Source organism: Hipposideros armiger, unplaced genomic scaffold (genome assembly GCF_001890085.2).
Source record: "Hipposideros armiger isolate ML-2016 unplaced genomic scaffold, ASM189008v1 scaffold_941, whole genome shotgun sequence".
Classification (NCBI taxonomy): domain Eukaryota; kingdom Metazoa; phylum Chordata; class Mammalia; order Chiroptera; family Hipposideridae; genus Hipposideros; species Hipposideros armiger.
In genome coordinates, this window is record NW_017732291.1 from 290,353 (window position 1) to 301,991 (window position 11,639).

Consider the following 11,639-nt stretch of genomic DNA (forward strand, 5'->3'; position numbering starts at 1 on the left):
CTAATATTATATATTCTATAATGCACGTAACATTAGATAATGGTGTGTAACATGTGACATATTATGTATAATAATCATCAATGGTATTCAACTAAAATGTGAAAGGAGTTAAAGGATGAATGGGCTGTTTTCCCTGAAGTATATGACTAAAATAAAAATCGGCGCCCGTTTTCTAAATAAATTATATTACGTACACTTCACTGAAACCATCAGAAGTAACGCAACAAATCACAAGGGGGAAAACAAATATTTTCAAGTACAACTGTCTTTAAGGGTCTCGTACCAGCACATGTATCACCTTTGCAAGCCATCGTCCAGCAAGGCCTGCCTTAGCCGCTGGGTTTACCTCACTGAGCTCTTGTTCTGTTTGAAACCAAAACGATGAAAAAGACTGGCTTACCTTTCTGTCCTCTATTTCCACACAGGTATTGCAGTCTGCTTTGATATCCTGAGAGGAGAAGCAAAGGAAAAGAAAGAACAGGGGTCAGAGTCATGGTCAGGGAACATTCAATGCTGTCGTTGAAATGCCCTTTAAAATAATAACGAGTCCATGCCGCTCCTACTGGTGTTTCTTGAACTGTTGCTTTTTATAGTGCTTTTTAGAAGTGTATGCCTTCGTGTTTACATGAGAGGCATATGGATGTCATAACTCAGCTTTGTTAAATGCAGTTGTGGGGTAAAGGCAGAGGCTATGGATCAGGGGCCGCAACCAAGAGACACTGATGGCTCATAAAATAATATGATCCCAGTCAACTTTGTTCACATCAGCAGAGACTGCCTTTAATCAGACTTAATGTCTCTCTCCCATTCCAGAGTTAGGATAGTCAAATCATCTCCCCTTCAACACAAAACCATCACTGTCTATTTTTTATCCTTCCTTTCTTCCATCGAACCATCCATTCACCACCTATCCATCTATCATTTATCCATCCATTTATCCATCCATCATCCACCCACCCTTTCATCCATCCATCCATCCTCCCACCCATCCATCCATCCATCCATCCATATTTAACGCACACCTGCTTTTTCTATGCATTTTTTCCTTGTTGCTCTGGAATGTAATGGTAAACAAACAAACAAACAAACATGGTTTCTGCCCTCAAGGAACTTGCCAGTTAGACAGAAAGGCAGACACATGCACACAAGTAACTGGAATATTCATTTAGTCATTCAAAAGATATGCACTGACTACCTATTGCTTGCCAGACCTTGCTCTAGGCATGGAAGACTCAATAACCTACCACCACGATGGTGGGCCCTGCCAGAGTGGTGCTTACCTTCTGCCAGAAAAGACGCAATAAAACAGAAAAACCAAAAACTGGTTGGTATTTTAGAAGAGGATATGTACTATGAAGAAAAGTAAAGCAGGGAGAAGAGGATGGGAAATGCTGAGGAGAGGAGAATAAACTTTTAAATTTAAAGAGAACCAGCCACTGGGTAAAGGCTTGAAGGAAGTTACGGATGAGCCTTGTAGCCACACGGGGAAGTAGCTTCTGGGGGCAAATGCATTGGACACAGTCAAGCTGGAAGATGCGGCCTCTGAGGCTGGAGGGAAGTAAATTAGGAAAACAGTGGGAGATGAGATCAGAGGAGGACACTGGCTTTTATTCTGTGCAGTAAAGAACCATGTAGAATTACCTTTTTTTCTTATTTTGATAAAATACACATAACATTTGCAATTTTGACTGTTTTTTTTTTAGTGTACAGTTCAGTGGCATGAGGTACAATCACCCTGTTGTGCAACCTTCACCAAAATCCATCTCCAATGTTTTTCATCTTCCCCAACTGAACCTCTGCCCCCATTAAGCAATGACTGTGCACTCCCCCCGCCCCCCTCAGCCCCTGACAGCCACCATTCTACTTTCTGTCTCGATGAATTTGACTGCTGTAGAGACCTCATTGTGTCACTCTGCTAGGGCCGCCATAACAAAATCCCACAGCCTGGGTGGCTTAGACAAAAATTTATTTTCTCACAATGCTGGAAGCTAGAAGTCCAAGATCAAGGTGCCGTTATGGTTGGTTTCTGGTGGGACTGCCTTCAGGCTTGCAGGGGGCCACCTTCTCCTGTGCCCTCACATGGTCTCACCTCTGTGTGCGTGGAGAGAGGGACAGCTCTGGGGACCCCACCTTTTCTTACAAGGACACCAGTCCTATTGGATCAGGGCCCTCACTTATGACCCTATTTAACCTTCATCACGTTCCTAACACCCAGTATCCAAATACAGCCACGCTGGAGGTTAGGGCTTCAACCTATGAATTTGGGGGTAAAGCTGAATTCAAGTCTATAACATTCACAGAAAAGGAACCATCCAATATTAGGTGTTTTGTGTCTGGTTCCTTTCCTTTAGCGTAATGTCTTCATCCGAGGCTCATCCATGCAGTACCATGTGTCCGAATTCATTCCTTTTCAAGTGAAGTTCTTCACTCTCATTGTATGCATAGACCTCACTTGGTTCATCCACTCATCATCCATCGATAGATACTGGGTTGTTTCCACCTGTACACGTATCTCTTCAAGTCCCTGCTCTCAATTCTTTTGCTTAGAGGCCCAGACGTGGAATTGCTGGGTCATAGGCTAAGTCCATGGCGAATGGTTGTAGAAACCGTCATACTATTCCCCACAGAGGCTGCACCAGTTTACCTTCCCACCAGCAGTGCACGAGTGTTCCAATTGCTCCACATCCCCACCAGCAATTTTGTTTTCATGCAGAGGCTTTGAAGAGAGACATGATCTGACATCAGTCTTAACAGAATAGACAGTTGAGAATCAAGAAGGCAGGTGAGGAGACCAGTTTGGGGGCTCCTGCAGGGGTCCAGCTGTCAGAGGACGATGGCTGGGGAGGCTGGTGGGAGGAGAAGCGATGGGGAAAGTCCAAGTCTGGATGGAGTCAACAGATGTCTTCAGAGACTGGATGTGGAACGGGAGGTTAAGTTGAAGGTCAAAGACCATGCCAGGGCTTCTGGGCTAAGCATGCTAGCGGTGGAGAGGCAGGGACTATGGCCGGATGGTGTCGGGGTCTTCAAACAATGGGGGCTCAGCTTTGGGTCAGTTAAGTCTATCGAAATGTTTATTCTCTCAGCAAGAAGTAGTTGGCTTTACTCTCCTGATGCCTCATCAGCACAGGGACGATAGAAGTGGAAGACTGTTACCATAGTGATTTGTCAAACAGAGCAAATTCCAGGTCTGTGTGACTCACACGTGGAACAAAATGGTGAAGATTTTGTTTTCCACGTAACGGACTTGTAACATCGGCAAAGTGGGATCGAAACAGCAAACGATGGCTGAATGCTGCTTTGGTGCCAGAACCGTCCTAGGCTTTCACACTTGTCTCTATCCCCCCACAGCCAGGCAAGGCTGGTATTATCTCGTTTTTAACCATATGAAAACTGAGATGAGTGATGAGGCAGCTCACCCCGGAGCTTATATCTATACCTAGAAGAGGCTGCTAACCCCGGCACTTTCCATTCCTTGCAGGTGATTTTATTGATTTGAACCAAGGAGTGATGTTCAGTCTGGGTAATTTGGGCCACAGTATTTCTCGTGACGGGCATGGAGGGTCACCCTAGAGCAGAACCAACTAGAGAACAGGTGCAGCTGTACTTCTCAAAGTTTGCTCCCCCAATCAGCAGCACCAGCAGCACCTGGGAACTTGTTAAAAATGCAGTCTTGGGCCCGATCCCTGACATAGTGAATTGGAAACTCTGGAACAAGGGACCAGACATCTGGGTGTTAGCAGGCCCTCCAGGGGATTCTGCTGTGGGCTCAAGGCTGGGATTCTACAGGGCAGTGCTCAGTTCCTAAGCAACCCCATCCTGCTGTCCAATTCCCACACCAGAACTGTGGCTCCACAGCGAAAAGCCGTGCTGTCCCGGGTACGTGTCTTTCCTTTGCAAAGCCTCGGTCCCCTCATCTGTAACAGGGGTGAGGTGAAGCGCCTGCTATTCAAAGTGGGGTCTACACCCCACCAGCTATGCTGTCATCGGGGAGTGTGTTCAAATGTAGGGCCTCAGTCTTTACCCCAGAGATCCTGAATCGGAATCGGCAGTTTAACAAGTACACGGGTTGAATGTTTGTATCCCCACAGGCGCAGGTTGAAGACCTAACTCCCAGTGTGGCTGCGTGATGAAGAGGGGCCTCTAAGGAAGGAAGTCATGTAACGAGGTCAGAAGGGTGGGACCCTGATCTGATAGGATTAGTGCCCTGATGAGAGACCAGAGAGGCTCTATCTTTCCATCCATCCATCCATCCATCCATCCATCCATCCATCCATCTTTGCATGCACACACTGCACACACTGAGCACAGGGCATGTGAGGACACGGAGGGACAGTGGCCACCTGCAAGTCAGGAAGAGGGCCCTCAGCAGACCCCTGCCCTGCTGGCACCTTGATCTTGAACTTCCACCCTCCAGAACTGTGAGAAATATGTTTCTGTTGTTTAAGCCGCCCAGTGTGTGGTGCTCTGTCAGGGCAGCCCAAGCAGATTAGACAAGAGGCCCAGGCAATCTGTAAGGAACAGTCCTAGGACATGAGCTCACGGCTGTTCTCACTCACACTCCTAATTTCATGGCTGAGGTCTCCGACTGACCTTGGACATGGAGGCAGCAAAACGCCCCTTTCTCTTACTAAGAACTCTCTTTGAAGTCATCCTCTAAGAGACATAAAGAGAAAGTGGACAGGAACTCAGTACGCGACTGATGCAGAGCATGGATTTTTTTTAAACCTAGGAGATGCCATCTAGACACAAGGTAAGAAAGGGTGGCCCTGTCACTTCCTGCCCAGGGGAGGCGCGCACGTCCTCACTTTCCTCCACTGAAAATGTGTTGAGTTCACAGGGATGGGTGCACATCCCATTCTGATTTACCCACGCAGGAGTCGCAGGTGTTAATCAACAAACGAACAACATCAATCAACCAAAGGCAGGTTTTTGTTTCCGAGCGGCCACTGAGGACCCACACGAGCGGCCGGAGAAGCCGTCTGGCAGAATCAGAGCTCTCGCCGCATCCCTCAGATTATTCAATTGATTCTTGTCAGGATTCATTTACTAAGCCCGCGCTGGATTTTTTATTTAGATGATACTGTTGGTTTGCTGTCCACGGCAGATCTACGAGGGAGGCCCCAGGGGACGGCGGCACTTGCCTCTGAACAATGTTGGACTCAAATTGGAAAAAATGTCACTTTGGCGGGAACAAATTATTGTTCGAATCGCTCCGCGACGAGCTGGTGTCTCCAGATGGGCTCCGACCTGACCTTTTCTGAACCAGCGTCGTTCTGTAAGTGCTTCGGTCCCATTCGATGACTTTGCTTCGAAAACAGCTTAACGACTTAAGTCCTAAGTATGAATTTGGAGCCGTGCACTCAACGCCAAGCAATCAATTTCCCTCACAGGAAGAAGCCAGCCATTCTCCTTTCTGCAGCCGGAAAACCCCAGACGGGTAACATACCGGCTTCCACACACGCTGTGGGGTCACACTGCTTGGGTTCATAGCACTGGACTCCGTCACATGAACTGTGAGACTGTGCCTCAGTTTCCCCACCTGCAAAATGAGGATGATAATAATAAATGCCTCACTTGTGAGGCAAAGGTTCCTGGCATGGGGACCTCACACTGATCAGTGTGAGCTGCCATCGATGACATCCCCCAAAAGTCTCCGCGTGACCTGGTTCTGTCTGAGTGGAGTACTGAGAATTTCAAAGCAGTTCTATTTTTAAAGTGTTCTCTTCCAAGGCTTCGGAGTTCTTCTGGCTTTTAGACATCAAAGCGCTCGTGTGTCTGTCCTTTGCAGAAGTTGTTCTCTTCCCCGAGAGAGAACTCTTTTCTTCTGCACTTTCTGTGTTGGTTGTTTCTGAGGGTGTTTGTAGGTCAGGGTTATTTATGCCCATCACGTGGGGACACTGTCATCTTGGATCATGCATCACCATCAATCATTCACAGCTCTGAAGTTTCTGGAAGTTCAAGGCCCCCACGAGCAGGTGAGAGAAATGTCTGCCAATGAGATCAGAGAGGCCTCAGAGGAAGGGTCTGCAGTGCGTTGAATCGTAACTGGCCCAAGGGGGGTGTGCCCGGGTCCTGACCCCTGGAACTTGTCAACGTGACCTTACTTGGACCTCATCTCTGCTGATGTAACTAAATGAAGGATCTTGAGATGCGATCATCCTAGATCATCTGAGTGTGCCCTACATCCAATGACACAAGTCCTTTTAAGAGGCAGAGAGAGGAGAAGGATACATGAAGACAGAGGCAGGGGCTGGAATGACGCCGCCACAAGCCAAGGAACGCTTGCGGCCACCAGAAGCAGGAGGTGGCAGGAAGGATCCTCCGCTAGAGACAATGACAAAAGCACAGCCCTGCTGCCACCTGGATTTCAGACTTCTGGCCTCCAGAACTGTCCGAGAATCAATTTCTGTGGTGTTAAGCCACTAAATTGGTGGTATTTGTTTTACAGAAGCCACAGGAAACTGATCAAGAGCCTCAAGGAGCTTCCTGGACAAATCTCCTGGTTGATAGCTGGCTGCTTATCACCGAGGAGAGGAAAGCACAGAATCTGAGCTCCGTAGGAGAAGAAAAGCCCTTTACACGCGCCCCCAGGGCCGTCATGGGCTGCTCCGCTCTGGGGCCCTGTATTCTCAGAAGACGGCCCCAGGAACCTCTAAATGAATGATTCCCATGATCAATCCTGGAAGGGCAATGAATGGAAGCAAATGACCAGGGTGCTTATATTCGATGTGAGAGTTAAGTAAGGATCACATGTCTTTGGCGTGCCATTGTTCTCCTGGCCCTGGGTACTCAACCAAGTCCCAGAGAGCATTTTGTAGGAAATACTTTGCAGCTTAAGTCATCTCTGGGGATTTGGGGAAAGGGGGTGGAGGGGGATTGGCACGGCCAAAGGTTCATCTGACAAGCCCAGACCTGGCTTATGATCAGCTACCCTCCTACTGAGGAAGAAACCCAAGGGTTTGCTCTCCCTTTTCAAATGCAAAGTAAAGGCTATAGCACGACAGTGTAATGTTACACAACAGTACATTTCAGCAGCACACTCCAAAAAGAATTCACGAGTGTATTTTAAATTCTGAATCAATGTTATACAGAGGAAAAAAAAAATTTTCCCTCTACCCTTCTATGCTCTTGGCTGAGGACCCCCCCCAACCACCTCCCCCTGCCCAAAATAAAAGATTTATAGGAGAAAAACAGACGTTTAATAACATGTGTACCTCCTGTACACGTGGGAGAGACCGGGGAACACGAACTCCCTGAAATGGCTGAGGCCACCCCCTCAAATACCACATTCAGCTAAAGGCAAAAGAAGTTGCTAGAGCTGGAGGGGAGGCCAGTGATGGGAAGTTGTCAGCAAAAGCACAATAAACAAGGGTGCAGTGTTATGCAGGCTGAGGTCAGTTGCCCTCTCCATTGATAAGAGTTTCTAGAGATTTAAGTCATCTTCCTCTTCCTGGTACAGAGAGGGAGGCACCCTTGCACATGGAGGTCTCCCTCATAAATGAAAATGTGTCTCACAAAAGGGTAACTTCTAGTGTGTTTTCAGAGTTTCTCTGGTGCCAGCAGCTTCTCAAAAAAAAAAACAATCATCCCCAAATTATCCTTACGCCACACAGGCAGGATTTGGGGTGGCAAATTCTGTGCCCCTTCAGTTGTAAATGGTTTCCTTCTCAACTGCAGTTTTTGTGACAGTTTGGACACTTAAGTTTCCTATTGTTCTGAAAATAACAATTATTTCTAATTTAAAAGAAGCCAACCAAGATTAATTACATTCTCGGACTTGATTTACTGCAACCCGAGTTCTTAATTGTTTTGACCTTCATAAAGACTCAGACTCTGAAAATAAACTTAAGCCATCAGGACCCTTTGGCCCAATGCTTCCATTCTGCAGATTTGAAAGTCGAGTGTCAGAGGGAGCACAGGGAACTGGCTTTGACAGTTAGTGACAGAAGAGGGATTGAAATCCATCTGGTCTACCTGCTGTGTATTTTACACTTTCCTCTATACCATCTATGTCCTTCAATCTGAATATTTAAATCAGCGTTGTGAATGTAATTGCCTTATTTTAGGATGATGATTCTGCCTCAATTTCTAAAAAACATTGAGTAACTCTGTTATCTTGTAGCCGTAAGTTGGTGTAAATTTGAAGTCACATGTGCCTTTCATTCAGCTAAAGAATTCAGCTAAATTTTTCAGTCTGTGTTCACGCAACTCAAAAGACCAAGATTCCAAGCAGGTGGCTTGAATACCTGGAGAACAGTCTAAAACGTTTGCACTGCCTTACCGCACCCACTTCGTAACGTCTCCATTCACAAATTTTCTCAGCCCCTGCAACACCACATATGGCCAGCAGATGGGAGCAAAACACTTCGCAAAAACAAAAGCTCCAGGTAATAAGACCTGAACTTCCAACTCACTGGGTCTGTAAACTTCCTGAAATACCACAATCTTCCTGCTCCCTCAAAATTTAGGTCTCAAATGGCTGTGTTTTAATTAATAAGTCTTACTTACTTAAAAGGCATGTGTTAATTGGAGGAGGCATCTTATGAGTACGTATTTAAGAAGTTTCAGTATGACAGGGGTCCCTGTTTCAAACCATGGGACGTTCTGAAAACACTGTTTCCATCTAAATATGAAGACAATCAGAAACAGAAGTTATTTCATCTGAAACCCTACAAGCAGCAGAAAAAGGTATGTAAACCAAGATCTCAACATACATCCATTCAACCAAGAGAGAGTCGGGTCTGCCTTAGTTGGCTAGGTCAGAATACAAAGTTGCTGACTTTCTAAACACTTGGAGGAAATTTAAAGGGGTTCAGGGGATATTTTCTTGGGGGGGGGTGGGGATAGCAGGAAGGGTCTGTACAGCCAGAAAGACCACAAAACAATTCTCAAACCCAGCTTTTGTGCAAATACAGATAACAGGGCATTCATCTTAGAACACTGTCTTTCTTTGAGGATAACACACTCACCCCCATGAATTATTTGGTTCTCTCCAACCTAATTTTTTTTTGCAGCTTGGTTATCAGGGGACAAGAACGAGCTGGCAGGAGCCCTGGCAGCCCAGGGCTGCTGGCTCGGCACAATCAAATTTGATATGGAGGAAGGGGGTGCCCCCAGGTAGGTCCAAAATGTCTGGAGGTGAACTCCAGCCAAGGGCCTGTTTGCAAATAAGAGCTATGCATTGCCATCACAGCAGGGGTGTAATGAGATCGCTTTTAATTAACTGTAAAAGTAATTACCCATATTAGATGTAAATCGCACTTGTTTTTACATGAGGTGAATAATTCCAGCGCAGCTTTTAAGAAGAATACTTCTGGAAGAGTTGTCAGCTGCGAACCGCTCTCAAGTCCCTGGGCTTAAGAACAGCTTTGGGGAGAAACATACCGGGCTGTGGAGCCCTGGCTTTGCCACCTGGCCGTTTCTCTTCTCACTGAGGTCAGGCCCCAGCATCTGAACACGCCCTCCCCACAGCTGTGTGCTCCGAGAAGCACCACACCAAAAGCTTCCAAATCTTGGAAGTTTTTTTTTTTGTCCTTTGTTTTTGGCTTTTGGCTTTCAGCCTCCTGGATGATGCCAGGTATTTTCTTTGATGGGCGCTTGTGAATAACTAAAGAGCCAGAAGGAAGATGAAGGGAGAAGCCTAACAGGACAGCGGTGTGTGCCCTGGGGCAGTTCAAGTGGATTCTGCCCAGAGGACAAAACAGATCCCTGAGGAGGACATCGGGTCAGGAGCAGTCCAGCCAGCCTCACGGTGACCCGGAGCACGGTTCAAAGAGGCTGGAGAGTGGACTTGACAGTCCTGGAGCAAAACTTCTGAGAAGGACAGATGTCTGCAACACCAAAAGGCAGGGTTCCCTGGGATATCTTAATAGCACAAGAAAACGGCCCAGTGTTGGGAGGGAACAAAGGTACAACCGGACTCGTTGGGTTGCGGGGAGGGACTGTGTTAAGACGCATTCCTGTGGGCTCTGGAAATACCCCTGACCTAGAAAAGACTGACGTGGGACCCCCGAACCTCCCATTTGAGCCACAGTGAAGCATAAACATCCAGGATGGAGTTTGCAAATACGAAATCACTGGGTAATTATTTCTACGTTGATAGGCACCTTCATTAAGGGATTTGAGAATGCAATTATCAAATTGAAGTTAGCGCGCACTCCAGCTAAGCAACTGAACTGGAGATCAGGAAAGAGGGATGCGGCAAGGTGAGTTTAGGCCCATCCAGTCAGCATGCAACTTCGTAGTCAATCAGGTCCCTTCGAAAAAGAAACGTTGCCTTGTATTTGAATAGCATGGCTACCGTTGCAATTCTTTTCCTGCTTATAGCCTCTAGAGCGTTTTTGTCGGTGTTGTGTTGTTAGTAATGCTTGTTTTTGATCTTCTCCTTAAAACAATCCCAAAAGTGGGGGGTGGGGGGAGGGGGAGCAGGAAATGTGCTGGTTTGATATGATGCCCAGAGAACTTAATTGGTTCAAGGTCAACAGAGACACAGGTCAGAACCGGAAATTGTGTCTCTCACAGGGAGCGTCTTATTCCTTTCTGTATGTTTTCCTAGTGCTTGCTTTATCTGATATATCCTAAATGTACCTGCCTCCCACACTGTCTCTATAAAGGATTCAAAAAAGGAAAGGGGAAAAAAAAGGGGGGAAATATAGCTTGGCTCTTAATTAGCATAGCAACCTCTTGAGGAAACGTGACACAGTGAACATTTGGCGATACTAAGATAATGAAATGATTATTGGCGGGGAAATGCGAGACGCTGCACTGCAACTTAACCTCCAAGCGTGGATCCAAATACGTGAGCGAGGAGCCTCAGGAATGAATCTACCTTGTGTCAAATCCTGCCGCTGCCGCTTAATAGCTCTGTGGCTTTACGAGGCAACTTCTCTGTGCCTCAGCTTCCGTATTTAAAAATTTTATCATATATATATATATATATATATATCTCCATTATATATTATTCAGTACATTATATAACTTTATTGTAATTAGTCTTCTTCCTCAATATGAGATGCCTCTTAACACTGCCTGTGATTCTTCAGGTCATAGCTATTGCAATCCATTACATGACCCCCTTTGGAGGCAAACAAAGATGCAGTTTCTAAAAGGACCCTTCTCCTGGGAATTGATGCTGATGGACAGTCTATTTCCATACCCGCTAAACCACTCTTGTCTGGATCCTAACGCAAGAACTAAACAAAACCACTTCACTGAATCGTTAGTTTCCTCCGAGGAATCAGATATTCCACGAAGACACCCGATGGTCAAAGCAAAGCAAGATTTCTGTCATTTAGAGAAGACCTAGCACAGCTGAAGTGCAACAGCATTGTGCAGACTATGTGAAAAAAAAAAATTAGCATTCTTATGTTACCTGTTGCCTATACGGATATAAGTTGCCAGTTCCCAAGAAATGGCTCTGCTCTAAGACACTGACAGAGCTCTGCTGATCGCTGGCTGGTGCCACCGTTCTCCAGTATTCATGTGGACAGCAGCCATCTTGTCAACCAGAGCTTCTTGGGAAGCAATGCTTTCTGTCCCTGAGACCTCGGTTTGGCATTTTGCTTTCTGGAAAATGGACAGTAGCCCTGTGCCCAAGATTAAGTAACCATTTGTTCCAGGAATACAAAGTTGATTTTCTA

The 11,639-nt window shown here is 46.3% G+C and overlaps 1 protein-coding gene across 1 annotated transcript in view; it reads right to left on the minus strand.

The window, feature by feature from the left end:
• Positions 1–11,639, minus strand: part of LOC109375391 (uncharacterized) — a gene marked incomplete at its 5' end in the record, with an annotated part of 247,332 nt that overhangs the window by 110,996 nt on the left and 124,697 nt on the right. The window contains one exon of the mRNA XM_019630773.1: positions 401–448. Coding sequence (XP_019486318.1) covers positions 401–448 — 48 coding nt within the window. The remainder of the gene's footprint in view (positions 1–400; positions 449–11,639) is intronic.